Source organism: Sporobolomyces koalae (assembly GCF_050403365.1).
Source record: "Sporobolomyces koalae JCM15063 DNA, S_koalae_JCM15063T_v1_ctg30, whole genome shotgun sequence".
NCBI classification, from domain to species: domain Eukaryota; kingdom Fungi; phylum Basidiomycota; class Microbotryomycetes; order Sporidiobolales; family Sporidiobolaceae; genus Sporobolomyces; species Sporobolomyces koalae.
The window spans coordinates 82,666-110,197 of record NW_027481741.1 but is presented as its reverse complement, the minus strand read 5'-3'; the positions used below and the strand labels follow the sequence as shown (position 1 = coordinate 110,197).

Sequence of the window (27,532 nt, the reverse complement as noted above, 5' to 3'; positions counted from 1 at the left end):
TCTCGAGCTCGCGCTCTTTCTCGAGCTCCTCACCTTCTCCTTTGGCGACATGTCTTCGCGCACCGACGCAAGCATTCGCAACGATCGCCTCCTACTCTCTGGTCGCTACAGCCCGACCGAATGCGAGAACGTCGACCTCGTTGACGCGCTCGGCAAATACATCTCGAACAGCAAGCTCGGATCCGGTAAAGCTCGAAGGGTCCTCGCTTCTGGTTCGAAATGTCTTTGCTGACAAGTCTGAGCATTCAGGGCGACTCGCGCTGCCTGAGAGTTTCGGCTACTTCGAGAACCTCGCTCGCGTTCTAATGCAACTGCCCAAGAAGCTTTCGAGTGCGCGAACCCTCTGCCAGTTTGCGACGGTGAGTCGTACACCTTGTCTGTCGCTCGTACCGGGCAATCAACCTGGAAACTGAACGCGAGCAGACCGCACGACCTGCAACATTTGATCTCGAGGCCATGCTTTTGCGCGGCGGTCTTTGCTCGGCCATCGGTCAGTCTCGTCTTCTTTTGCACCTAGAAGAGAATCAAGTCTGAAGCTGACGAGACAAGCTCTAGAGTCACTCGAGACTACGCCTGATCATCAGAAGCGCAAGGAGCTGGCACGCGTTCCTGGAATCGGTCAGTCTCAAGTTTCGCATGAGCCCGAGCTCACAAGTCATGGCTGACCTACACCGGCGCAATTACACAGATGCTGAAGACGTCGCGACGCTGGCTGCATGCGGGATAACGGATTCAGCCAAACTGCGGGCAGAGCTTTCCTCGTCCAAGCCGCAATGGACGCCGCGAACCGAAGAGCGAAAGAAGCTCGCTCTCGGGTACCTGAATCTGGGATCAAGACCGGAACCGTGAGAGGCTGAAGCTCGTCTCGTATGGCAACGCGCGCTAACTAGGCTTTCCATAGGTTGCTGGACTTGGAGACAAGCCTGCAACTCAAGACTGCGATCTTGAAACGCTTGCAAGCGAATCCTGCACTCCTCGACGAGAAGCTCTTCATCGAGCAGACAGGCTCGTGAGTACCGTCATGACCTGATGAGTCGGTTCGCAAGCACAGACATTCCGACTGAAATGAATGCTTCATCGACTCGTCAGTCTCGGCGCTGGTCGCCTGACTGCGCCATCTGCCGAGTTTATTCTGTCGAAACAAAACGCCTGGACTCCTGACGAGCTCGCAGTGGTGATCAAGTGGCTCACAAAAGACTTTCGTGAGTATTCTCTCTGAGCAACTCGACGTTCGCTGCACTAATTGTACACGAGACGTGGCTGTCGCACATCGACCAATCCCAGAATCCGCCCAGCCCTTGTGTGTCGCAGTGCTGAGTACTCCTGCTATGGCTCGGTTCGATCGCGCTCGCCTGCCGATGGGTATTTCCAAATATGAAGAAGTTCCCTTCGCTAGGCTGGTGCAGCAAGGACCCGACGCCAATACCTATCTCAGCACCTTGTGGTTTGCCGCTTCCTCCAATCATGCGACAATCCAAGCGTTGACGCGCTCCACGAAGGGCTACGGAGAAGCGCTTTTCCGAGTCGCAAGAAGCATGTGCGTGATATGCGCAATCAACGCTTGACAATTGTTAACCTGATGACGCTCGCTACAACAGGCAATTCGTTCTCCACGGTACTGGTCTGTACGACGAAGCGGGTTGGGCCGCGAACCATGCTCCTCTCGAGATTGAAAGCGAGGAAGAGCTCTTTGCCAAGCTGAAAGTGCCGTACCGTCGTGAGCTGTTCTCGGCGTGGCAAGTCCTTCAAGGAAACAACTGACGTGTTCGTGCTGGCTCAGGGTGTTCCGATCGTCAGCTTGATATTGCACAGGACACACTCGCCTGGAGCGGACGAAAGGGAGAGGCAAGCGTGGCAGCGGCAGCAAGTGGACAGGGGAAGAGCAAGGAAACGGCAAAGCCAGTCGAGGGCAGACACGAGAAGAAGGAGGTGAAGCGCGACATCTCGACGGCTTTGAAAAGACACAGGGCCGCAAATGGAAAGAAGTCGGGCGATGTGCAAACCGACGAGGACGAGGAAGAGGATGACACGCACAGACCCAAAAAGAGCAAGTCAAGAAGTGGTCGCGTACGTGATGCGCTGTAGGCAAGGCATGTTTGGGTCATTGATCGGTCACTGGTAGGTCTCAGCTTGTAGTGAAATTCCAATTGCAACATTCTGTAGCGGGATACAAGGGAAAGACAAAATCTGCTCTGAAGGAAGGAGGTATCGAGTTGACGGATCGAGACAGCGATAACATTGAGCGATTTCAGCTACGAGTTTGTTGCGAATGCTGGGATATGTTGGTCACTGGTGATCGTACAAGCTCGAGTTCGAGTTCGAGTCAACAAGAGTCAAAGCGGTGCGACCACCAGTCGAGGGGTCTGCAAACGACATGAGAAAGCCCAGCGCGTATAAAGGAGTCAATCATCATGAACCAAACTCAGGCCAGAACGACCCCCACTGTCATTCTCCTCATTCCTGCGACTCAGCCCGCCGACCTACATCTCCATTCAAGATGATGACGATGACGACGATGAAGACGATGACGGTGACGAGGATCACGAGGACGATGACGCTCGAGGCGAAGAGAGATAGTTTGATGCGGTCGAAAATCAAACTTGAAATTTGGGAGCCTTTAGTATTGAATTGCGACGACGATAGCGGATGTCGACGACGCTAGCGTCAGAACGAGCTGTGAGAAGCAAGCGAATACAAAGAGGGAGTCAATCAACTAGGCCTGTACATGCTTCCATGCACAAGCTGACATCTCCTGACGACTCAGAAAGATGCGAACATGCAGGGAAAATCGACCCAAAATCGGGTCACTTTTTTTGAAACATCCCCTGAGCATCTCTGTATTTCTCATCTGATCGTCTTGACGAGGTCCGCAGCGCGTGCCTCCAAGGTTCTGACGGTCTGTGTCTGGTTGGCATCAAGCTGAGACTGAGCGGTCTGCGTTGTCAAGCCCAGAAGCAGCAGTGATTCTGGACAGCAGGCATCGGTTACCGGTACGCTTGGGATGGGCAAGCAGAGAAGCTCACCCTCGATCGTGGTTGGCGTTCCGAGCACGAGTCGTAGCGCGCGACACGCGACCAAGCGGACTTGTACGCAGAGCAGGAGTAAGTGCTGCGCGGGACTTCAGAGGAAAGAGAATGAGGTAATACGCTTTGCGGCAAGCTCTCGATGCGTCGGTGTGACTTGCTTTTGGATGTCCCCGAGCTTGCCGTATGCGAGAGGCCCGGAGCAGTTCCACAGTCTTTGCGCGATGATCTCGACCTGAGCCGATCCTGCCCGACCACTGTCGCGCTCGTTGGTTCCGCAAGCCGTTTCAAGGGTGTCGAGACAGTCAGAGGCGCGTCTCATGCTTGCAAGCAGAGATGTAGTAGCGGAAGGATCGTCGAGAGCATCAAGGTTCCGTTCAAGTTGAGCGAAGGAGTGCTCGACGTCGGTGAGGGCATCATGCAGCATGCTGGGCGCTCTGCGATCGGAAGTGCTATCGTGATCGATCACCTGCTGTGCTCCGTCAGAGTTCTGCATGAGCGAGATAGGCGAAAGCTCCGAAGGCTTGCTGGTTGATCATCAGTCCACCATTCACACGTCATGCCGGCGACGCCGCACGACGGTGACATCTTCGCCTAGCTCCGAGCGTGCAGCATAATAACTCGACGAGCTTTCGACACTTGGCGTATCCAGAGGCGCGCAGCAGACGTCCATCAATGTTTCAGTTCGATTCGGCTCATCTTATCAGCCAGCTGCAGCCGTCAGCGCTGAAACGGCATCGACACGCAGCATGGCGCGTTGTCTCTTGCAAGCCCTGACGAAGCGTGAGCCTGGGGCGCGTATCAAGCTGGTCAACCTTTCCCTTCGTTCCAGTTGGCTTTGCTCGTGCTTTCGACTTGTACCGGTGCAGGCTTGGTTGCCCGCGCCGAGAATGCTGCATGTACGTCTGTCGGCTTGTCCGAGTCGAGCCGAAGCGCCGGATCTTCATTCTTGCTCCTTTGGGATTCATTGGGATGCCTCGGGGAGAACGCCTGTTTTTGCCTCGCGAGTGAGCTACAAGAAATGGATTGAGTGTGCAATCTTTACGATGAGACCAAGGCACGCCTGTAAGCCGTTCCGGGCCACCATGCGTGCACCATGCTTTGTCCTACTTTGAATGCGAAAGATCGATCGTCCAAGACCCGGGCCGTTCCGAACCGAAATAAGTCGCCCGTTGCAGGCTACAATACAGTATAGCAAGTATGTACAGTACAGTACATTGACACTCCGTGTACAAATCTGATCGGTGCAGATGTGTACCCCTTCGGGTTCAATGAGGTCGGGTAATTGTTCGGTGTCGGGACATGGCTCCGAGAGGCTTGCGCAGCTTGCACGCCTTCTCGGATCGCGAGTTCTGCTCTATCGCTAGTGTATCCGCAGCTTCCGAATATTCCGACGGGTGCGCCACTGCGCGCGCGGTAGAATCAGTCTGTGCGCCAGCGCCCGCCACCTAACGGACATTCATCCGTGGTCGTCCTGTCGGTTGATCAGGCCCCTAGAGGCAAGTTTGCTGAGCATTCAAGATGTGCGCTCGGCACCAGGATCCGAGTGAGACAGGCTTATTGAGCTTCGAACCGAAGCTGAATCCCGCCAAATTTAAAGTGCCAAAGCCCCGAGTCGAGACTGTGACTGGAGGCGAATGCTACAGCTTTATGGAATCGCCAAAACGTCGCAACAGAGCTCGAGACTACTTGCCGCCGTCGCAGTAACGGTCAGTACGACTGCTGTATCTTAAGCAGCGCAAGGCGTATCCGGTGCCGCAGAGAGACACGTCAGCAACAGTGGGCGACTTGTCTCCTTCTTGAACGATCCATGTGCGCCTACAGTGCGGGACATCATTTCTCGGGACCCCTCCTAGAGCCCGCAAATTTTGTTCAAATTCTTCGAGACCCAGACCAATCGAAAGCTCTCGTTGAGAGGAGTCCAAAAACACCGTTTTCAGCATTTCGAGATTTGTTGACTGTATTTGTAATGATTCAATTAGCGTTTGTAATGAGCAGATGTAATGGCGCCAATTCTGAGCCAAACCGAAACCGAAAAACAAACGAAAAACTTCTCAATACTGGATTCCGGCGTCCCCCTGAGCCTCGCTGCCTCGACAGGAAAGTCGCGCTTGTCGCGCATTTCCTGACACAGCAAGAAACAGCACGGTCGCATCTGTCGCGCCTTCGTTGACTCACCGTTTCATTTCTCTTTAGCCGCACGTTTTATTGCTCCGGGGTGTCAAGAACACTATCATACGTCTCTGGGGGGCTTTAGAGCGTCTGAGAGGCCCGAATAGAGCAGTCAGGGGGGTTTTTCTATTATTTTTTTGAAAAGAGCGCCAATTTTCGGCCCAAAATAGAAAAACTTGGTTTTCAAAGTGGTCGGAACGAGCTGAAACTTGCATCCCTGGTAGCTGTACCGTATCTGAGCATGTAGAGAGCGTTTACAGTGGAGACAGAGTGATGTTGAGAGACTAGTAGGGTTTTGAAAATCTGGGAATTTTTGTTAGGGGAGGGGTCCCGAGAAATGATGTCCCGCACTGTACTGACGTCTTGAGATCCGGATGTCCAATATCCTGATCTGCAGGCGTCCTTCCCTTTCTTCCATTCCTGCGACCTTCCGACTCTGGGGTACCTGCCATGCCGCGCCGGCGCTATGTATTCAGACCCGGCACGGGTGCCGGTACTGCTCTGAAACATCCGACACTTCGAGGCGGCCGCTCGCCGTGCGCTCACTCAATGAAGAACGAGCCGCCGTAAGCGGCTGACCGGTCGACCGCCGCCCCAGACGAATCTTCCGAGATCAAAGGAAACATCCCTCTATCTCTCCCTCGTCTCCCCTCGCTCCTTCCTCCTATAGACGTCTCGGTTGCACCAGACAATACGTTCCACTCGTCCCAGTAAGGCCTCGACATCGACAATGCAAGTCGCAACAAATGTCCTTCCAGCCGCTTTCTCAGACTCCTCGTCGTCGCGGACGACTCCCTGCGGTTCCCCGAGATCGATTCCTCTGGAGACCAATAACCGCCTCCAGCTTCCACAATGGCTGCGAAACTCCCTGCCAAATGGGCATCCACCTGGATTGCAATCTCCTCCAGCCGCCTCGACATCGCTTCTTGCGCCGTTCGAGGGCTCGAATACCGACATACAGCTGGACCCGAACGACAACGACGAGCGAGCTCCGCTAGGCGATGCGTTGCAGCTCGAAATTGACCTCCAAGATCAAAGCGCACAGCTCTCGCGTTCTGTCGATCGCCACAGCGCCACCGCCCCCCAAGATTCTGTTGATTGCGCTATGCCCTACTCTTCGCGCGAAGAAGTCCGCCGCTCGCAAGCTGCCGTGAATACAAAGACCTCAACAGACGGCCTCAGCGAGACCTCGCCTGCTTGCTCGCGACCTTCCTATGTCCGAACCTTCCGCATTCCAAGTCCTTCTTCGCCTCTGAACTCGTCATCGGTGCTATCCTCAAGCTACAACCGTCCACGTGATTCGCCCTCTCTATCTACCGCGGTATCGATCCTCGGTTGCTCCCCGCCCCGGGCCCGGCGCGCCAACATCGCCCTCTTCCTTCCGGAAGACGACGATGAGCCTATAACTTCGATCTTCACGACGCTCGATGCTGCTGTTGAGATCTTACGATCACCTCGTACTCGCCCGAACGCAGCCAGATCTGTCGACGATAGCGAATCCAGATCTTCGAAGCGGCCTCACATCGATCGATGCGTGACTGAACCGTATCCTCCCACCTCGAGCGCAAGTCAACCCAAATCTCCAAGTCGTTCAAAGGCCAAGAAAAAGCCCGACGGCTACATCCCTCGCGCTCCGAACGCTTGGATCCTCTACCGATCTGCTTGCATCAAGCGCCTCGCAGAATCTGGCGATGCCCCCAAACTCCAATCCGACATTTGTGAGTCACGGTTCACGCAATCTCTGTACAGCCATGTCTGTTGATTCTGCTCCAAGCTGATCTGACGCTCTTGACCTTCGCAATCATTTACAGCCAAGCTTGTCGGTTCCATGTGGAGAGAAGAATCAGCCGAAGTCAAAGAAGCTTACGCTCAGCAAGCCTTGATCGAAGCAAAGCTGCACGCAGAACGCTTTCCAGGTGAGCCTCCACTGCCATTCCTTCAGGGGACCACCTGCATGCGTTTGTTCTGGTGCTCATTATGACTCTCCTCGTCCTTTGTAGGCTACTCGTACAAGCCCTCGCCCTCGGCTCAGCCCAGGCGTAAGCCGTCTAAAAAGGAGCTTGGCACGGGCCGAGCTCGAGCCAAGACGACTTCAAGTGTCGCCCCGACGCGATCACCCAATCTGGACAACATCATTGTCCCCTCGGTGCTCATGCCCTCGCCTCACGATTGCGGCTTGACAACGTCAAACGTTCACGACACGAGCTCATACTCGTTGCTCTCAAAGTACCCTTACACGCCCTCAATCAGCGACACATACGATTCACCTATGCCTTCAACTCCGCAGTCCTCGGCGACAGAAGCCTGGACGATGTTTCAGTCTTCCGGATTCACTCAAATCGACTACACCCTGCCTGATCCGCCGTACTCGCATTCGGGCGCGCCGTTTTCGGCCCCGGCAGGTCTTTCGAACTTTCCGTTCTCCTTCTCGCAACCTCCTCCTATCCTGTCGCCGGAATCGGACTGCGGTTCACTTCAGCTACCGCTGCTCGACTCGACTTTTTCGACGGCATCCTCTACGTGCTCTTCGTACCCAGCAACGAGTCCATCATATTCACCGTGCACTCCTACGGCTCAAATCGCACATCACGACGACTACCTCGTCCCTCTGCCGTTCGACGACTCGGACTCGTTCGTGGGTGATTCTCGGTCATATGAACCTCTCTTCGAGGACTGGCAGCCTGAGCCACCTTTCGCATACGATATCGATTTTTTGGCCGTTTGAAGTTCATCGCTCTCTAGCTCTCTCTTCTTGCACGCAGTGTTGTTTCCGTTGTTTTCCTTCCGCGTCTCTTCAGCATTGCTGGTCAATCTGCTGTTTTTTGTTTCCCTTCTTGTCGTCATCGATTATCGCTTCATCCAAGCATTTTTGCATGTGCATCAAATCAAGTCATATTTATTTCGTGACATGGCTTGAGAGGTTGACATCTGTTTAGGGTAGCGAAACAGGAATCAGAAAACATTGTCCATAGTCGGACTCGCGCATCACGTGAGATGCAGCCGACAGTTTCCTTCAGTCTACTTCCCATCAACATACACATCGACCACGTGCAGCGACGCTGAGTAGTGCTCTCACGCCTGCAGAGATGGCACACCCTGGCTGGCAGGAGCAGATCCGACTGGCCTTGATCCGGCGGAACGAGATCGAGCAATCACAATCCGCAATGATACAACATTCTCGGAAACTAGTCGAACAGCTCGTCGTGTGTAAAGAGCGGAATAGAGTACTCTTGAGGGGAGCTGGATCGACAGGTGGAGCGAAAGCGGGAGCACCGGGACAGAAAGGAGATCAAGCTTCAGGAGGTGGGGGCGGTACCACGTACGTCGCAACCTTTGCGGATGTTCTCGCTCGAGAATGTTAAGCTGATGTCAAGATTAATCTCGGACCAACTGCCCTGCTGACAGCGATGCGGTGCGGTTGGCATTAATTCAATCCCTCGAGGCAGAGCTGTCGACTCTGCGGCAAGATCTTTCAGAGCAATACAAGCTCCAATCGCACAACTCACAACGACTACTATCTCTGACAGACCAGCTTCGAGAGGCAGAAGAAAGAGGGAGAGAAGAGCGAGAGGAGCTGAGGAGTCTTCGGCACGAAGTTGAAGGCTTGCGGGAGAAACAGCGCACGTTCAGAGATGTTGTTGCAGATAAGGAGAAGCAACTTCTGGTATGTGATACAGTCCAGCCAGGAAACCCCGGACGAGATCTGCCGCTCCTTCTCCATCGGGCACGTTCGGTTACGTTGACGCTCGAGTTGTTTTCGCTCCATGGCAGATACTGCAAGATGATCATACGTCGCTCTCGCTCGAACTCAATCAGCAAGACCTCCTGATAGCGAGACTCAAGGAAGACAACAAGAATCTCCTCGATCGATGGCTCGAGGCGAAACGGGAAGAAGCCGAACGAATGAATGAAGCGAATGAATGGGTCAGTCAAGCACGTCGACTCAAAGTTAGCGAAGACGGCAAAGATGATCCGGCTGGAGTAGGGGAGAAGGAGGAATGATTTTTGGTTTGATGTTTGCGCTTGGCATCCCTTTCATGTTGTCACCATCACTGTACTGCTTATCCGTATGAGCAACTTTGTCGTTCAATTTAGATCGTGATCGCGTCTCAAACCAATGAGATCGCCCGAACAGTCATTCTCGAGGGTCTATATCGTGGCCCTCGTTCTTCGCCAATTCCAAGACAGCCAAGCCAACATCAATCTCGTCGGCGTATCGTTGTCTCGGGTTCGTGCGCTGTCGCAATTGTTCGTAGATAGGGGCCATTCTCGGTCAAAATATGCGCGAGCCCATCGGAGAAGCAAGCACAAACCCTCAGCTCGACCTCGCAAACTGGACCCTGCGGGCTTCCTGTGATCTAGCTCTCGCTTGCTTTCCCCTCTATAGAGATGTCACACTCGAGAGGGCTCGCCACTCCTCCGCCTGAAGCTGTGCTCGCGCTAGACAGGGAGGCCGCTTTTGTCGCGAGGTATCTCCATCACCGTCATGAGCTTATCGAGGCTCGCAAAGTCTCACCGACAGCTGCCCGTGTGAGTCAAGTTATCCTCTTGACAATCGCGACATCAGACATGACAGCTGATATAGGGTAATCAGAATTGCATACACGATCTGTTCGACGCCGATTGGCAAAGTTACGTGGCGTCCCAGCGGCGGGCTGACGCAAGGCCTTTCAATGATGATAATCTACGCGCGATGGAAGATTTCAGGAACATTATTCGGGCAGTGCAGGCGATAGGGGGGGAGACCGACGTCAACGTGCGGTTTTTGCTTACGCTCGTTATGGGATCTGATCTGTCTCATCGCTCACGCATACCGATGGACAGCACATTAATGGTGACTACGGAAGGATGTACTATGAGTATATGCCTGGTTCAGGACGCTACTTCCGAATCCTCGAAAATGGCGTAGAAGAGTATCACGGGCCGGTACCGCATTCGCAAAATAGCCTCGGTCATCGCGCAACTCGAATCTACGGGACGATCCAGAGTCAATGGGCAGTTCACGGAGCTCGTTCGGCGTGAGCCACCTTCGCGGCGAGATAGAAGACTAGATAATGGTTGGTATCGGCGGGACATCCACGTCGATTTATTGTCAGATCTTGCCTCCTCTTTCTCGACGTTGCTGTCCGAGTCGACTTGCTCCTTGGCCACATGTTCTACGAACCATCTCTTTGTTTCGCTTCTATTGGGGGAATATGGAGCCTGGATGAGCTTTGCAAAGCTATCAACCGGTGTGACAACACGTGCACAGGCGTGTCGGAAATGGAGCGGCTGAACTCGTTGCTGCGCCTGGAAGCTGGATGAGCCCTTCGCGAATGCAAAGCGCACCAAACGTCGCTCTCTGATCCATGTTTGAAAGTTTTCGATTACTTTATCTACATCCCTGGAACTTTTCGTCAATCGCCGCATTCGTCGATATACATATGAAACGAAAGCGGGCGCCTAACGCCACTCGTAAGAGTCGCTAATCGCAGCGCGTGTGTCGACTACTCGACTTGACTTGTTTTCTGACCAAGCTCCATGCTTTGCAGGAATCTGTTAGAAGAAATGACTGTCAAAGCGCAAACTCTTATCTATCGGCTAGGGGCCGCGGAGATCATGCTCCAGAAACAAGTATGAAAAACCCGAAGTTTACAATACGACTACAAAATCAGGTGAGAGAAAGGGGGGAATAACAAAAATGCGAAATAGTTGCGTTGGTGTGAGTTGGATCAGGGAAAAGGTTTTTCTACATTTTTGCGAGGGAGAGAACGTGTTGAAACGACATGTAGAGAGAGAGGTAAGAGGTTTTCGCCCCGTCTTCTTTTCGGACGCATTGTATAATCAGAGAGCGAGGGAGGGTACGTCACGGTAAAGTCGAAGAATGGGAAAGGGTATATCGATGTAAGTCTAGTTGCCATATGGCGAGTGCCGTGTTTTTAGGAGAAATCGGGTTTTTGTGCCAAGTGAAGGAGTTTGAGATGCACGAGGTTGAGTGCTTTGACAGCGTCTTTCTCCTCGATGACACACGAGATGCTGTAGGTGGACGAGACAATCATCAGCGACAATGACACAGCAAAGATCAGTTGAAGACTCACTTGATCTCGCTAGCACCTTGAGAGATCATCTCGATGTTGATGTTGCCTTCGGCAAGGGTGCTGGTTTCCAGGGGACGCAACTTGATCAGCCTCGAGACTGTGACTCAATGGGAATGAGCTGGACTGACCTAAACATCTTGCCAGCAGTTCCGACCATGTTCTTCATGTGTTTGCCGACCAGCGACAAGATTGCCATGTTCTTCGAGATGCTCACTTCTCCAACCACCTTCAAATCCCGCACGACTCGCTCCAACACGCCTTTCCTCACTTCTCCATAGATTGCCATCGAGACGTGCACCTCACTCGTCGAGATGAGATCGACCACGATGCCGTGTTTGTCGAGCGTGCCAAAGATGCGCGCAAAGAATCCGTGCGAGATCGTTTTGCGGTTCGATCGGATCGAGAGGACCAAGACGGTGTCTTTGATCGTGATTGCCGTCGGACCGAGGTGGTGTTCGGGCACAGCGACGTCGTTCGGGAGGGAAGGAGCGGTCGAAGGAGCAGTCGCAACTCGTGCGTTGCGAGGCGGCGAAGGTGGTCGCGAACCGGAAGCGACCGCATCGGGGAAGATGATCGTGCCTTCACCTTTCGGGTTCTCGACGTTCTTGATTCGGATCGGGATCGAGTTACGAATGACTTGTTCCATCGTGAACGGGTGAATGACTTCGGAACCGTAGTAGGTCAACTCGGCCGCTTCTTCGGGAGTGATCGTTGGCAACAATCGAGCAGTGGGAACTTTGCGAGGGTCGGCAGTGAAGATACCGTCGACTTCTTTCCAGACTTGCAGTTCCGACGCCGAGGTACCGACAGCGCAGAGCGCGGCGCACAGGTCCGAGTACCCGCGACCGACCTGAGCGAGGAGCGAGCCAGGTACGACACCGAAGAAACCTAGAAGCGCACATGATGTTAGCTGGAAGAAGTGGACGCAAAAAACAAGGGCTCATAGGTGAAAACTGACCAGTAACGACCGGGACTCGATCGCCGCACTCGGCCAGGCGTTCACCTAGCCGTTGACTGAGCTTGTTGTAGAAGTCTTGCCCAAGTTGAGGTGCACCATCTCCAACCTTGTCGTCCGCCGACACGACTTCCCAGTCGATGATGGACTCGAGGGAGACGAGTTCCGAGTCGATACCCTTCGTACAGAGGTTCGTCAGCTACCTTCATCCGGACTAGAGAATTGTTACAACTGACTCGATCGCGTAGGGCTGCTGCGACAATCCTGCAGCTTAGCCGTTCTCCAACTCCCATAATGATGTCTTTCGAACGGGTCGAGATTTCCTCAATGATCTGCTCGGCAATTCGGATGCGGTCAGCCTTTCTGTACAGATCTCTTGATAAAGGGTCTGATGCCCTCACCTGAGCCGCTTTGAGGAAGCCTCTCAATCGTTCGCAATCGTACTCTAGCTCCTCCTCGACTTCACTCAACACGTCCGGGTTGTTGGTGATGACTTTCCTCGCTGCTTCGAGATGGTCCTTCTTGATCTGGTCGACCGTTTCATCAAACAAGTTCTTCTCGGCTTCTTGCAATCGGTCCATCAACCTCAACGAACTGATACTGTTGGCCAACGAAGGTCGTTGCGAAGCGGGAGTACCCGGAACTGCTGCTGGAGTCGCGAGGGGACTGTTGCGGAACGAAGAGAACGAGGAAGCCATGTCGGGTGCTTTTGGACGCAGCGCTTCAAGTGCCGCTCGAAGCAAGAGGTTGGTCGTGCCCGTCGCTTTCGTCGATCCGGATCGTGCAGAACACACGAGTGCAACTCGGTGGTTGTCATTGAGGTACTTTCTGAATCACCCCGACCAAAGAAAGACGAACTTCGAGTCAGCCTGGACCGAGACGAGGGAGAAATGGAGATAAGCGAGCACGAGACTGACGGGACGATCTCGTCGGCAATCGTTGCAAGGAATTTGCCTACACTCGTACCACCGTACTTCTGAATGATCCAGTTGCCCTCGGGCGGGTTGCCCCTCAACGGAGTCGGTGTTGAGCGGGCCGAAGCGGGAGACGAATTCGATGTCGACATCACGAGCGAGATTCCTCCAGTTAACGCTCTTTCGTGAGCTGTCCTTTTTCGAGTCGACAAGGTTCGAGGGTTCCGAGAGAGAATCGGATCGTCCAGACAAACAAGGGCTTTGTGCGTCGAGAGGAAGTAGCCGTAGAGAAAGGACAATTCCGAAGGCCGCTTGACTCTGTGTTCGCCGCGGCGAAATCGCTTCGACTCTTGATTCAGCGGAAAAAGATCTCCCGGTCCCGTTCAATCACAATTTATCATGGCGCACTTACCGACCGCCTTGAATTCTCTGATCGCAAAGAAAACCGGCTCAACACCTTGTTGTCTTATCGGAGAACGTCGGCGCAAAATTGTACAGATCATGATTTGTCTCTCGCTCCAAAAAAGCTCGCCTGTGACTACGAGGTATAAAGCGAAATGGTTTCTAGCAATACATACACGTAGAGAAGGAAAAGGATAACAAGCGTGAGACCAATTGCGAGTGTTGGGGGTTTCGTCGTGGGAGAGGACCGATCAATCTCTCCCAATATCTAATCCTATCATCGACCTGGCACTTTACAGACACAATCGGTATCTACACAGCAAAGTCCCAGCAATATATGTGCATCAGTAACTGTTAATTGCTTGCGAGACAAGCAAGGATTCGCCGACTCACGAAACGTATCGACCTGCGGTTTCGGAACTCCTCGTAATCTTGACGACTTGACCCCGTTTCAACCCATAGTACCGCGCGACTGGATCTTGCATCTGAATCCTTGGTAGTTGCGTATCTTTCAATCGACTGATCACGTCGCGCAAACAGACCAATCAGTACTATTCCTTACCAGCATGAGCGAGAAGGGGAAAAGGGTGAGAAACGGACTAGCGCAGGAGTAGTTGCTTCTTTTCTTCAGGAGTCATGACTTCGTGTTTGGGTACGAGAATGTGGTGCGTGATGTTGACGAGCAATTCCGATTCTTGGAACGCTTCGATCGAGAACTGAGCAGACATGGCAGTAACAACCTGAATAACGCGATCCGGCAACACAGTTTAGCGAGACTCGTAAGAATACTTTGTGAGTAACTAAGGAAATCACCTTGTTGGCAGAGGGAGTCATCGAGGTCTTGTAAATCAAGATACCTTTACTGATCTTTTGCGTTTCGAGAATCTCGATGAATCTGAAGCGATGAATCGGAGTATCAGTCTCAGTCTGCTGTCGACAGACCTCCAAAGAGGAAGGCGTAAACTGACTTTCGCATAGTCTTGATTCCAACCGAAGCTTCCTCTGCGTAAAACACATAGATCTCTTGTCCAGGTTCTTCCTTTGATGCGGCAAAGTTGATCTTTGCTTTACTGTTTGAAATCAAAAGAAAGGGAGCAGAGTCAGAACCATTGCGTGGGTTCAAAGGGAACAAGAGAAAGTGACGAACTCGAGAGCGTTGGTACCGTTCGCGTACTGTTGCTTGAATTCTTCAAGGTTCATCTTGATCTCGTCTTCCGAGATTTGGTATTGCTGAAAGGAGACGACCAAGGTTGACCAACGAGAGCGAGAGAGAGAGAACAACGAGGAGGTCAGAGACGGGATTTCCAGCGCTTAACGATCGACATAGCAGAACTTACGCGATCCTTGACGAGTTCGTGAATGGTCCTGTTGACCCTGAAGAGTCGAGCGGTCTCTCGTTCTGCTTCATCTGCCATCGTTTTTCTGTTCGCTCTGTGCGCTGCTCTAGGTTGGACAAGTGATTCGGGGCGCGTGTACTACGGTTGCGAGATGCTCGAAGTAGTTGGTTGGCAATCAGGGGGAGGAGAGTCGGTTCAGTGGAGGGGAAGCAGAAGTTGGAGGAAACTCGAGGCGTTTCTCATCTTGCACTGCCATCCTTGATTCTCTTGATACTCGTCTCCAGTAGGGGCTCTGGACTGTACCAATACGGTCTAGACGCTCAGTTTGCAACCTGCTCTCTTGCTCTGCTCTGGCGATTCTCTCACGTCGCAGTTCTACAGCACTCTCTAATCCAAGATTCTCGTTCTCATTCTCGTTCTCATTCTCGCACTCTGCTCGGAAACGAAGACTCTAGACCTCGGGGAGCAAATCGCAAATTGTATTTCCGTGCAGAGGCCAACAGATAAATCGTGGAACAAGAGTGCACAACGGGAAATCAGGTAGGGGGGGAAAAGGGAACGGGTCAACCAGGCAACTAGTGTAACAATAGGAGTGCACGAGAGACAAAGGAAACCTGTGTTCGAGAAAACTCTCTTCCAAGCGAAAGGCTCCGAAAGAGAGTGAGTTCCGGGAGATAGACGGCCGCCAGTTTGGGGGCATTGAAAAGAAATAAGGACGGGGGTACTGATTGATCCTTTTGCTGTCGATAGGACAGACAGAGTTGGTCTCATCAAGGGATCGAGCCGAGGGTTGAGAAGAGTGACAGAGTTTAGACGATCGGAGGGGGAGCAGTCGAAGTCGTTGTCGGGACGGACGCTGTTGTCGTTGCCGTTGGCTCTGTCGAGGTGGTCTCAGGACCAACCTCGGCGGCGGCGGCGGTAGACGGAGAGGTGGATGAAGGGGAAGGGGCCGAAACGGTAGAAGCGGGTTCAGGGTCTTCGCCGTACACGAATTGTTTGACCGCAGCTCGTTGAGCAGCCTTGTCTCCTTGTGGCAGCCTGCAACGTGGTCCGCAATAAAATCCGAGTAAGAAAAGGTAACCTGAGCGCGGTAATAAAGAAGGAGAGAAAACTGCGTACGAGAAATTCGGTCTCCATTCACCCTTGTCACTCAGCTTGAAGTACTTGCTGACGAATTTCTCGCCTCGTTCTTCCCTCACGCGCGCTTGTTCCCTCTGTGCATCTTCAATCTCAGTTTTCGCTTGGGTCGCAGCGTCAATGTCGTTCTGTTTGATCGCGAGCGTCACTTTCGACCACAGGCGGCGCGATTCGTTCGGTTGTTGTTCGTGTTCGGGCGTGACCGACTTTTCCGTCACTTTCGTGTTGTGCGCATCAAACAGCGTTTCCTTCGTCTTGGTCTGGTCCAGTCAATCTCAATGAGCGACTGACAATAAACCCGGAATTGAGAGACCTCAAATAACTGACCGATTTGCGTGTAATCTCCATCAGGTCCGACCAGTGTCCCGAAATGTCTCCCACTTCTCCCTTTGGACTCTTGATCTTGCCCCCGATCGAGTTGTAAGAACCCGAAAAGAAACCCTGGAAACCGACAGATTTCTCCAGTTCAGTCCTTCTTTACTCGAGCATGAGCCAACTTGTTTGAGGGATCTCACCTTGGTCTTGAACTCGACATCACACGACATGCCCGTTTGGTGGTTCCGAACAATACTCGAATCACCGAGTTCGAGCACCATCTTGCCAAACAAGATTCCTCTCGCGTACCTGTTCATCCGCATTTCAGTACGTACTCTTGTAGAGAAGAAAAAAAATCGAGACAAGACTGACATGTTGGGCATGGTAATGTCGTACTCTCCATCCTGAACGGCGTCACCGTCCAAGAACCTCAAGTGACTCTCCCCTTCCATGATGGTCGCGGCCGAGTTGCCCAAAAACTTGCTCTTCGGTTTCAACTCGCCACACAGGTCGAGTCCGTTCTCGGGAGACGAAAAGTACCAAGCCGAGATCGGTGGGTGGTGCGACACTTGTTCCGACACGTAGTACGCGACTGAACCATCCGGGTAATCGTAGCGGCATCGGAAAAACTCTCCTAGCACCGGATTGTATCTGTTTGAAAAGGACAGGCACATCGTTTTCCTTGTGAGCCCGTGGAGGGGAGACAGAGGAGGGAGTAAACCGCAAACTGACGGTTTCTTGACTCCTTTCGGTTTGATGTGCCATCCAGCGAGATAGTACCGCAGGACGGTGATGAAACGTTCTTCGACAGGTAGGGAAGCGGCACTAGATGGGAAGCGAAAATGAGTAAAATCACGGTTAGCTTGTCATTTTCCGCGGAGTCCTGGCGCTAAGAGTCCCCATATTTCGGATGGTTACATACCCGTGCAAGAGTTCTGGATGGCTGTGGAAATCGGTCACACGTTCGAGCATCGATCTGGGTTCGAGCACAAACCTGTTTTGAGGTTCGCCAAGGGGAAACGAATCATGCCCGAGTCAGACATGAGGCAACTGAAAAGACGAGAGATAGAAAATCAACATACACGGGAAGGGTAATCTTTGACAAGTCCATGCCGACTCGGAGTTGTCCAACCAGCGCAAGCAACACTGTCTCATGGAAAAACGGGAGGGCGGGGAGCAGAGCACACAACGGTCAGTTCTCTTCCCATCCGACACGTGGTATGCCCTTGCAGTATCTTGTCGAGAGGTTCGCTTCGCTCCAACTAGAAACGAGAGAGCTCGGTTCCCGGAGAGCCGAAAGAGGGGAAAAGGGGAGGGATCCGATTCGCATGACGCCAAAGTGTCGATCCAGCATCGCGCTCGAACGAAGAGACGGGACTGACTGTTTTTGGGCTCGTCATCGAGTACTCTGTAGTTGGTGCAAGTTCGTGATGGGTACAGACGAGACGGGGAGCACGAAGAGCCGGGGTAGAGAAGCGAAGTCACCGTTAGTGTGAATGCATCTCAGAGCAGTGCAGCGAGAGTGGAATATCGAGCGAGGATCCAGGGAGACGTACTCTGTGTCATCGGCAGCGGCACCTTCAGGCGCCTTGTCTTGAGATCCGCCGCCTCCGGATGACAATGCCGAACTCTGGGGCGACGTCGGCGAGTGGTGTTGCGATGGCGCACCTCCTACCACCGCAGACGCTTTCGATACGATCGAGGACAATCCCATGGCACAGCGCGATCAAGAGGGGAAGTCCTGTACTGGGGATAGGTGATAATATGGGATGGGGAGTCGATGACCACTACTGTGCACACCCCGGCCGGCCTCCGCGCTCCGAGCCTAAAAAACTTCTAGCATTTCTCTCCCCCGCCAGGACGCGCTGATAGACTTTCTAGTATTGCGACAGGATCGATGCAAATATGGCACAAAAAACGATCAACCAGAGATGTGAACGCCCGAACCCCGAACCCGGCTGATTTAGCGCTTCGCAAGTTGGTCGAGAGCTTCCTTGGCGATTCTACGTTGCTGCACTGCCGTGATCAGCGCCGCGTGACTCCACGTGAGCTCCCTCGCGCCTCGTCCGATCGTGTCTCCGTCCTTCTTGCCATCCTCGACCTCGCCATCGTCGTGTTTCTCGCCCCCTCGCGGTGATCCGGCTCGCTCAAACTGTTCGTCGAGTCGATGCGCTTCTCCAACGTACTCTTGCACGACGGCGAGGAAGGAATCGGCGAGATCGAACAGTGCCGAAACGAGCGGGACGAATGCCTCGCTCGACGTCGAGAGGTGAGCGTTGATCTTTGGCAACTCGTGCGACAGTTTGGGCAGGATCGACTCGAGCGTCGAGTGCAGCAACGGAGTCATGACGATGCCTCCAGTCGAGTCCGATGGTTGGGCGAGGTGCGAGATCAACAGGTACAAGAACTCGGCAGCGGCCGAGGTGCACAGGTACCACGGGTGCGCGATCGACAGTCCAACTCCGTCGTACTCGTCCTCCGGGTATCGTCCGAGCGCAACTCCTTGTTTCTTTTGCCTGCGTCCTTTGTTGAGAGGGTACAAGGCGCCCATGTCGTCCATCAAGGCCCGCAGGGTCGCCAGGATCTTGGTCGCCGATTCCTCGTCCTCGGCGCCGGGCGTGAGCGTTGCCCAGGTCGACTCGCGGCCAGCGTGTAAGACGGCGAGTAGGACTGCTGCGTCGAGCTCAGACTTTTTGCCGTACTCAGCGTCACCCACGTGCGCGTTCTCGGTTGACTCGCGACCGGCGGTATGGTCGAGAGTGACTCGAACAATGTTCTTCGCCGGAGACCAGAATCGGTTGATCGAGGGGGTCAACTCGGACGCGACCGCGGTGTACTTGGCGGCCGAAGCAGAATCGTCCAAAGCCGTCGCGAGCTTGGCGCCATCAATGAGCGAGGTGCGCAGGGTCAAGAGAGTGTAGAAGTGAAGACCCGAAACTTCCTCCCAGACTGCAAGACAGGGAATCGCGAACATGAGCTTTTGCCCAAATTCAATCTTGCGCAGAGACACGAACTCACGATCGAATCCAGGAGTCTTCCAGTGACGTGCAACGTAGTCCAAGTCGCCCTTGATGACACCGGTAGCCGTACCGGCTCCGGTACCGGGGTACAGCTTGGTCCGAGCGTACTCTGCTTGTTCCGGCGATCCGTGCTCCAAGCACCACAATGCATAGATGCTCAAAGTGATGATCCTGCTTCCCGGGCCATCGTCCTGAGGCCTTCCCCACTCGCCCATGAACGGTTCGTTGCCCTGTTTCTTGGGGTCGGCATGGTGCTCGTCGACATAGTACTTGACTTCGCCCAATCCCCCAGTCTCGAACCCGCCCATGACGGTCGTCTTGTGCTGCATGATCAAACTCGCTTCAATGTACTCGCGAATCAATCGCTCGTCGTCGGCGTTCGGGTTTGCGACGTAGCGCTTGACAATGTTGCGCATGACGACCGCTGAATCTCGAGTCCATTGATACCTGTTTCGCCCCAGGAGTCAAGTGGATGTCAGTCCCTCTGGACAACCACGGCGGGAAAGGAAGGATCTCGAGGGCTGACCAGTAGTCGGGTTTCGCTTTCGAAGGAGACGCGACGATCGCTCCTGGCGTCGTTCCTGCCGGGTGCACATTCGCAAGCAACTTGGTCCAGGAAGCTTCGAGTTGCTTGTCGAGGAACTCTTCGAATGCCAAGTCGGTCAACGGGTTCTTGCGCGCGGGGCTGGATCCAGTCGCAGGGGCCGAGTTGAGCGACGTCGAGGCGGAGCGCCTGCGAGCGGCGGTACCAGGAGCCGGCGGTCCTGCCTTGAGGAAATAGCTGATACGTTGCCACAGAGTCGACATTCAGAATAAGATAGATAGCTAAGGAGAGGGCTGTATGAAGGGGGCGGGAGAAGACGAGAGACCGAAATTGGACGAAATGACGTGGGGCGACGAAGCGATTACACTTGGGTGATTAGATATCCAAATTGTAATCTGGGGTAATGAGCTTTGGGTTGAGCGAAAAACCCAAATGAATGCGAAAAAAAATCCGGCAAACGAAGGGGCTCAGCGACCTCCACCTGTCACGACTCGCACATCGCCAGCTCGAGCATAATGTCGGAAGATACAAAAGCACTCAGTCCCGAGCAGATCGCCAAGGCGGAACGCAAGGCGGCCAAGAAGGCAAAGAAGCAAGCCGAGAAGCAGCAACAAGAGTCGACCCCGACCACTCCTGCAGAGACCGCCGCTCCCGAAGCCAAGGTAGAGGAGACCGAAGAAGAACGCAAGAAGCGCGAGAAGAAGGAGAAGAAGGCGGCAAAGAAGGACAAGAAGAGGTCGCGCGAGGATGAAGCCACCGCTACTGAGACCGCTCCTGCTGCTGCTGCTGCCCAGGCAGACGAGCCTTCGAAGAAGAAAAGCAAGAAGGACAAGGCACCTGCGGTTGAGCAACCTGCCGCTCCCGTCGCTTCGACCTCTTCGACTGCAACTACGACCGGCACCGCCGCCTCAGCCGACGAATGTGCTGCGTTCCTCAAGGAGAACAACATTACCCACACTCCCGAGTCGGCTGCGACCGAGTACCCTCCCGTTCTGAGCTTTGCCTCTCTCCCTCTCAACGCTGGCGTTCGCAAGGGACTCAGCGCCTACTCGAAGCCGACTCCGATTCAGTCCGCTGCGTTCCCTGTCATGCTTGGTGGACGAGACATGATCGGTGTCGCAGAGACTGGGTGAGTCTATCACGCGAAAGCTCGAGACTGCACGAGTTCTATCGATTCTAACCGGATTCCGCTCGCTCAGATCCGGCAAGACTGTCGCATTCGGTGTTCCCGCCATTGAGCACATCCTCACCCTTCCCCAATCGAAGAAGGGCAAATCGACTGCGCCCGTCTCGGTGCTTATCATCTGCCCTACTCGAGAACTCGCCATGCAAACCCACAACAACCTCGAGATGATCTGTTCGGCTCTGTCCCCTCCTCTCGCTTCCGTCTGCCTGTACGGAGGTGTCTCGAAACCTGATCAGATCCGCACTCTCCGCAACGAGCGACCTCGCATCGTCGTTGGAACTCCTGGACGTTTGCTCGATCTCGCTCGCGAGAACAGCCTCGATTTGAGCAAAGTCAGTTGGTTGGTTCTCGACGAGGCCGACAGGATGTTGGACAAGGGATTCGAGAACGACATCAGGGAGATCATCAAGCTCTGCATGCCGACTCCCACTTCGCCGTTACGACCGATCACCGAGCAAGCCGGAGAGGAACCCAAGTTCCGACGAGTGAGTTCCCTGCCTGATCTCATTGGAAGAGTATTACTGGACGTGATCTGACGATTGATCCCGGCTCCGCCAAGACTGCCATGTTCTCCGCCACTTGGCCCATGTCGGTCCGACAACTCGCTGCCGATTTCATGACCTCGCCTCTCCGCATCACCGTCGGTTCCGACTCGCTCCAAGCCAACTCTCGTGTCGAGCAAACCGCGATTGTCGTCAACGATGGTCGACAAAAAGAGTCGCTCCTGTTGACCCACCTTCGGGACAACGGGTTCAGCCAGAACAAGGCGCGATCGGATGCAGGAGGCAAGGACCGCGAGAAGGCGTTGATCTTTGCCTTGTACAAGAAGGAAGCGACGAGGTTGTTTGACATGTTGAAGGCGAAAGGGTTCCAGGTTGGATGCATCAACGGTGACATGAGTCAGGAGAAGCGAACGCAGAGTTTGGCCGATTTCAAGGAAGGCCGAGTCGGTCTTCTCGTTGCTACTGGTATGTCTGCCACCAGTCTCGGACGACGATGAATACTGACCTGGTTCTCTTTGTCTCGTAAAGATGTTGCCGCTCGAGGTCTCGATATTCCCAAAGTGGAGCTCGTCATCAACGTCACGTTCCCTCTGACGATCGAGGATGTGAGTCGCTTACTCATTATTGAGGCTTGCAATCGAGACTGACCGCATTTCATCTCTCGCTAGTACATTCACCGAATCGGACGAACAGGACGAGCAGGTCGCACCGGAAAGAGTATCACCTTCTTCACCGAGGCAGACAAGGCTCTCGGTAAGCGACCCTCTCCTGACCTACATAGCCACGAATGTAGTCGGAACTGACTCGTATCGGGCTACTCGACAGCTGGTCAATACATCCGTCTCTTGCGCGACTCTAACGCGGTTGTTCCTCCTGGTCTCGACCAATGGGGAACGACGATCAAGAAGGCGGTTCACTCGAGTTACGGTGCTCACTTCAAAGAACCCGTATCTGGAACGGCCAAGAAGATCACTTTCGATTAGAATTCTCATTAGAACGCTTGGGACAGAGGGGTCCATTCATTGTCTGTGCCTGTTTCCTGTTTCAACTTTTGGTTTGACCCGGAGACGCTGTTATACACTAGGCTTGCATCCAGAGTTGGCGAGGTCGATGGAGAGCGGCATGTCGCAAAACGCTCATCTGGGCTTTCGGCATCGCAGAGACTGTCCGAACTCCAAATGTCCGAATTTCGAGTCTCGTCAATCCAAGTTGGAAGCGACGAGGAAGTATTACAACATTGATCATGCTCCTCCTGTATTCGGTTCGGAGAAGCCGGGACCCGCTCGACCCCCTTTCCGAGTCCGACTTCCGACTTGTCCCCCGATCTTATAACTTGACTCGAGCCCCATCGTGGCTTGTTCTAAACGCGCTCCCATCGTATTCTGATTCTGAATGATGGAGGAGCGTTCACTAGCAGTTTTGATCCTGAACGCGGCGGGCGATCGTGTGAGTCTGTCTTTGCTATTGTTCACATCATCTCGGGCTAACCTGCTCGACAGTTCAATGCATGTTATCTCGAGAGTGGATACGAAGGTGGTCGCGTGGCTGCTCAAATGACAGACTGGCTCGTCCAGGCAAAGCTCGACGAGGACAAAAACCCTGCCAGTTTGATCGTTCACTACATCAGGCGAGTCAGCCTCGTCATGTCCAGCTTCGAGGTCTCACGCTCACAAGGATTGATGTGAATGCCACAGGGAGCATAACATATCGCAGCCGCTTCAAGGATCCGGTGGCGATGAAAAGCGCTTCTGCGAAGGCTTGAGTTCCACCGCGACGCACTTCTTCCTGTCGAACCCAGTCGAGTCCGAGTCTCAAGCATTTCCAGATGCTTCCCGTGTCCTCCGAAAGTTCCTGTTATTATCAAGAAGCAGCGAATGACAAGGAACTGACTCTTTCGCTGCTTCACTCCTGCAGAATTGCTTCAAATTTACCTTCCTAGCGCTTCCGTCACCTCCATCTTCCTGGCATCTCTCCATACAGACAGTCTCTACGATTACCTCGTATCGCTTCCGCCTCTCTTCCAGGCAAAAATCGTCTTGACGAGCACGATCACCGTCGCGCCCTGTTACCGCAACCTTCTCCATACTACCCCCATAAACGCATGGCGAGGCCTCGAATGCCTGTTCGGAGAGCTTCCTGATCTCGAACGCCTCTCGATCAGTGAAGAATCTGGTACTACGCCGCCTACCGCAGAACCTGGAAGTCCGTCGGAAGAACATTTCGGTTTGACGGCTTGGGAAGAATCCGAGGCAAGTGCTTTACATCTCTCTATTATTGATGTATTTTAATACGGACCGCAAATGAGCGTGAGTAGGGTGAAGGCGAATGGAAAGTCGCCGAGAGTCGCACGCTGAAGGCAAAGACAGAGCCCCCCGTCACGGCTGTCAGCAAGCCACCAGCCCCAGCGACAACTTCGAAGCCTGAAAAGCCAGTCCCCGTTGTAAAACCACAGCCGTCACAGGTATTCGAGCACATCCCAGTGAGTGACTGGTTCTTTTTGTGCCAGCTTCGGCAACTCATTTTAGCTGACTGCTTTCCGCAGACCACACTAGCTCCAAACCGCGCCAAACCGACCTTTGTCAACCTTCCAGCTTGGAAACCGCCTCATTTCACATTGCGTGAACCTCATCCCTGCACGCATCACTACCTCGCGGAATGTATCGATCCGCACTGCACCTATTCGCACGAGTACAAATGGAAGGAGGGGGAGTTGGATGCGTATGAACGCTACATCAAGAGTATGCCCTGTCTCCAATTCGCGCATGGACATTGCACGCTCGGGGAAAAGTGCTTGAAGGGTCATCGATGCCCGAGCTCGTGGGCCCAATGTCGCTTCCAGTACACCTGCCGTTACTATCTTTTAGGAATGCCGCATTCGGCGCCTGTGCGCAAGTAAATTGGGTGTAAATCGTAAACCGCTTGCAATTATCGTTTTTCAGTTCATTCTGTGCAGGACTTGTCTGCGGAATCGACAAGAGATAGCTTGTATCCTTTGGTCACGGTCTGTGTCAGGGTATCGCTGGTACTGATCTTGGAAGCACGAAGACTGGCATGAATGCCGCTCGGGCCTCCTTTTCACTCTCATGCTTTGTCGGCGGCCGTCTTGTTCAAAAACATCATCAGCCGCTGCCACGATGCACGCCAGTCGCTTTCAAAGAAAAAGTCCTGAACGCTTTGGCCGCGGGACGTACAGCGGAATGAGAAACGAGGCATTGCGGTACTGTCGCTGTGCAAATTTGGTGTCAGGGTACAAAATTCATCAAGAAGCAATCGTACGACTTGAACAGCAATTCCGTACAGTTCAAGCTGCGCTTCTTTGACGTCATTTGCGACTATCGCTTTCGTTCGACCAATGAGGGACAAACATTATATCCGCGCTAAATCGAGTGTTACGTTTGCAAAATCTTCTACGCGGCGAGCGCCCCCGAGGAGTCCTGCGTTCTCAGTCATTAATGCCCCTGCATCTCCGAGCAGTGGCCTTTCGCAAGGACTTGTCGCTTTTCACCTGTGATTTACCGCGCTCAGCGCCTGCTGTCCGTCAAAAGTGACCGCTTGGCAACAGGGTTCTTCTTTGCTCACTATTGACAAGCTTTGTCGTCTGTGCCAGTGGCTGACCTGGGAATTTGGAGACTCGAAGGTTTAAGCGTATTGAGCTCTCTCAGTCAATTACAATTCAAGCTAACAGTGGACCAGCTCAAAGAATATTCGAAGAACTAGAGGCACGTCAGAATCGAAAGCGAGCGAATCCAAGATTCCATCTACCACTGGTGGTCACGTAGCCAGCTGTTGCGATCGATCCCGTGGATGACGGCGGCACGATGGGAGATGGAAGCCTGGCTATGCCTGGCGTCCGGGTTCCTAACCAGCTTGCTCTTGAAGCGATTGTTGGCATCCCTGTGGTTGGTGTCGTAAAGTTTGATCCAGGCATCATTATGGGCATAGAGATAAATACCAGAACCCGGGATGGTCTCAAAGTAGCGTTTGCCCTCAATGACCTTGTCCTGGAGCACATCATCAGTGGGGCAGTCAGGAAATCACGGGATAATCAATGACTAACCTGGCACTGGTTGCTCTCACTTTCCTCCAGTAATTCCGCAAGGGCCTCGTATATAGTGAGACGTTTCTCCTGAAGCTCCTTGACTGTTCGACTGGACTTTCCACTTGCCCTCTTGTAAATCTGCCAGAGTTCCTGCAAATCGCTCATCTGCTTGTGGTTCTAGTATACGAGGTACGCATCAGCATAGGCGAGCCGAATGCAGACGATCGCTTTTGCCCCGCACCCCAGCTTTAGCGAGCTCCTGCACACGCATGGCTTGAAGTTGCCTTTGATACTGTTCCAGATCCTCGTGTGATGAGCTCATGATCTGATGACCAGACGTTGAAGTAGTGATGGGAATGGGGAAGAGAAGAGATGCGGTGCGCGGTTTCCTTCTTTGCGTACCGCGTGACCAGCGACCGTAAACCCCCTGAGGAAATACCCTTTTCCGATTGCACAAGCCGTTCGAGCGGTAACTCCGGATACCGCGCGGGAGCTAAAGCGTCAATTGACGCATGGCAGCTGGGTCCTGTCGCTTTGACCGCCGTCTCGGCCTGCATAGGCCGAATGACCTCGATGACCATAATCAGGCTCGTCCTGCAGGATCTTCTCGTTGTCGTGCCTCCCACGCTGTCAAGTTAACGATATCCCACCAAACGTTCTCTTCACTCTCGACCCATCCCAAGCTCTTCATGACCGCCCTCGATGCCTCGTTCTCTCGATGTACGTAACAGTACCCAACTTTTTCGTGAGTTGTGCTTCTCATTTTGGACAAGCGATGCTGCAAGACGAGTCGGGCTAGGTTGCGTCGGCGATAGCGAGGGTCGACATGAAGCGTTCCGAGCGAGCCATCTCGATGGGTTGTCACATGTGCGACGAGGACGCCGGGCGAGGCAGGCTGCGAGACCGTAAATAGGCACGTCGTGTCGGCCAAGCGAGTGGAGAGGTACGAAGGCAAGTGAGGGACTTCGGAAGTTGACAGAATCTGATCGCCACAAACTCGGGATTTGAGCGATTTGAACGATTGGGGAAACAGTGAATCAGTACTTCTCACAGTTGGTATGTCTTCTTCTCTAGCATCCCGAAACTCGAAGCTTTCGGCGGCAATGATAGTAGTTCCCGTCGAGGGCTGCGGAATTTCTTGACCAGAGGAGTATGCCGGATCGCACCAGATCCTGCTAGCAGAAATACACGGCACCCCTGTCACCCGCTCTACGACCTGCGTATACTGATCAGGAATGGCACCGAGCCGCACGACTGAATTTATACCTCAGGAAGATCAGCAATTTGACTGTATCTGGCAATTGTGCATTGTCAGGACGAACCTTCTCTGCCTTCTCTGCTCGCGTTTCTCATGATCTCCTTGACGACTGCCTCGAGCAGAACGTCCGCTTCTCGCACAACCTCTTCCGTTGCACCCTGGACATGGCAGTAAAACCGGAACTGATTGCCACTATCGACAACTATCACCCATGGCCCAGCTGATTCTGGTCGATCGCGATCGCCATCTCCTAGTTGAAGAGTAGTCATGACTTTCTGAGGTTTCCCGGGCGTTTGAAGAGCTGAGTAGACAGGCAGAGAGGTTGGAAGATGTAGACGCAGGAGCGGTAGCAGATCGGCAGGTTCCGATACCGGATGCAGGACCGGCATGGTATGGTTAGATTGACTCGTAATTGGTACAGGAGTACGGAGCGGGTTGATCAGGTGTAAGGAGTTCGCCGAGCGGTGCTAAGATTGGACCACGCGGTCGAAACACACACGCGATCGTCCGGACAAGCAGATCGAGACAAGACTGGTGGCGACGTAGCGTGGGCTGAAAATAGTAGTATCGAAGATACAGGTGCCGAGAAGTCCCACAAACACCAGAACAGCCAGCTGATCAGCAAGATGCGTCACGTGACATGCGCTCGC

At 53.6% G+C, this 27,532-nt stretch overlaps 10 protein-coding genes across 10 annotated transcripts; 4 read left to right on the top strand and 6 right to left on the bottom strand.

Moving 5' to 3' along the window:
* Window positions 1-49: 49 nt before the first annotated feature.
* Window positions 50-1,761, top strand: JCM15063_006206 (uncharacterized protein; the record flags this gene model as incomplete). Its single annotated transcript, XM_076680015.1, has 9 exons — window positions 50-185; window positions 250-359; window positions 424-490; window positions 556-618; window positions 689-845; window positions 902-1,009; window positions 1,090-1,202; window positions 1,285-1,537; window positions 1,599-1,761. 9 exons carry the CDS (start codon window positions 50-52, stop codon window positions 1,759-1,761), a joined length of 1,170 nt encoding a protein of 389 aa, XP_076532871.1.
* A 4,164-nt stretch (window positions 1,762-5,925) lies between these two features.
* Window positions 5,926-7,920, top strand: JCM15063_006205 (HMG-box domain-containing protein; the record flags this gene model as incomplete). The annotated part of the gene is made up of 3 exons (XM_076680014.1): window positions 5,926-6,913; window positions 7,007-7,111; window positions 7,196-7,920. 3 exons carry the CDS (start codon window positions 5,926-5,928, stop codon window positions 7,918-7,920), a joined length of 1,818 nt encoding a protein of 605 aa, XP_076532870.1.
* Window positions 7,921-8,281: 361 nt separating this feature from the next.
* On the top strand, window positions 8,282-9,197 carry ATG16 (Atg16p; the record flags this gene model as incomplete). The annotated part of the gene is made up of 3 exons (XM_076680013.1): window positions 8,282-8,514; window positions 8,601-8,859; window positions 8,967-9,197. 3 exons carry the CDS (start codon window positions 8,282-8,284, stop codon window positions 9,195-9,197), a joined length of 723 nt encoding a protein of 240 aa, XP_076532869.1.
* A 1,916-nt stretch (window positions 9,198-11,113) lies between these two features.
* On the bottom strand, window positions 11,114-13,293 carry HOM3 (aspartate kinase; the record flags this gene model as incomplete). Its single annotated transcript, XM_076680012.1, has 7 exons — window positions 11,114-11,210; window positions 11,273-11,332; window positions 11,401-12,160; window positions 12,231-12,405; window positions 12,464-12,559; window positions 12,629-13,055; window positions 13,145-13,293. The coding sequence occupies 7 exons, from the start codon at window positions 13,291-13,293 to the stop codon at window positions 11,114-11,116; spliced, it is 1,764 nt and encodes a 587-aa protein (XP_076532868.1).
* Window positions 13,294-13,836: 543 nt separating this feature from the next.
* RPB5 (DNA-directed RNA polymerase core subunit RPB5) lies at window positions 13,837-14,958 on the bottom strand (the record flags this gene model as incomplete). Its single annotated transcript, XM_076680011.1, has 7 exons — window positions 13,837-13,855; window positions 13,937-14,062; window positions 14,144-14,283; window positions 14,357-14,438; window positions 14,512-14,613; window positions 14,691-14,773; window positions 14,881-14,958. 7 exons carry the CDS (start codon window positions 14,956-14,958, stop codon window positions 13,837-13,839), a joined length of 630 nt encoding a protein of 209 aa, XP_076532867.1.
* Window positions 14,959-15,689: 731 nt separating this feature from the next.
* Window positions 15,690-18,046, bottom strand: JCM15063_006201 (OSBP family protein; the record flags this gene model as incomplete). Its single annotated transcript, XM_076680010.1, has 10 exons — window positions 15,690-15,918; window positions 16,000-16,277; window positions 16,345-16,458; window positions 16,533-16,641; window positions 16,705-16,983; window positions 17,065-17,157; window positions 17,255-17,326; window positions 17,415-17,478; window positions 17,715-17,740; window positions 17,889-18,046. The coding sequence occupies 10 exons, from the start codon at window positions 18,044-18,046 to the stop codon at window positions 15,690-15,692; spliced, it is 1,422 nt and encodes a 473-aa protein (XP_076532866.1).
* A 249-nt stretch (window positions 18,047-18,295) lies between these two features.
* Window positions 18,296-20,159, bottom strand: JCM15063_006200 (glycoside hydrolase family 15 protein; the record flags this gene model as incomplete). Its single annotated transcript, XM_076680009.1, has 2 exons — window positions 18,296-19,799; window positions 19,879-20,159. 2 exons carry the CDS (start codon window positions 20,157-20,159, stop codon window positions 18,296-18,298), a joined length of 1,785 nt encoding a protein of 594 aa, XP_076532865.1.
* Window positions 20,160-20,411: 252 nt separating this feature from the next.
* On the top strand, window positions 20,412-22,568 carry DBP3 (RNA-dependent ATPase DBP3; the record flags this gene model as incomplete). Its single annotated transcript, XM_076680008.1, has 6 exons — window positions 20,412-21,025; window positions 21,096-21,567; window positions 21,642-22,050; window positions 22,114-22,190; window positions 22,254-22,338; window positions 22,411-22,568. 6 exons carry the CDS (start codon window positions 20,412-20,414, stop codon window positions 22,566-22,568), a joined length of 1,815 nt encoding a protein of 604 aa, XP_076532864.1.
* A 2,775-nt stretch (window positions 22,569-25,343) lies between these two features.
* On the bottom strand, window positions 25,344-25,895 carry JCM15063_006198 (uncharacterized protein; the record flags this gene model as incomplete). The annotated part of the gene is made up of 3 exons (XM_076680007.1): window positions 25,344-25,586; window positions 25,643-25,801; window positions 25,866-25,895. 3 exons carry the CDS (start codon window positions 25,893-25,895, stop codon window positions 25,344-25,346), a joined length of 432 nt encoding a protein of 143 aa, XP_076532863.1.
* A 312-nt stretch (window positions 25,896-26,207) lies between these two features.
* On the bottom strand, window positions 26,208-27,271 carry JCM15063_006197 (GNAT family N-acetyltransferase; the record flags this gene model as incomplete). The annotated part of the gene is made up of 3 exons (XM_076680006.1): window positions 26,208-26,606; window positions 26,676-26,878; window positions 26,947-27,271. The coding sequence occupies 3 exons, from the start codon at window positions 27,269-27,271 to the stop codon at window positions 26,208-26,210; spliced, it is 927 nt and encodes a 308-aa protein (XP_076532862.1).
* Window positions 27,272-27,532: the final 261 nt, after the last annotated feature.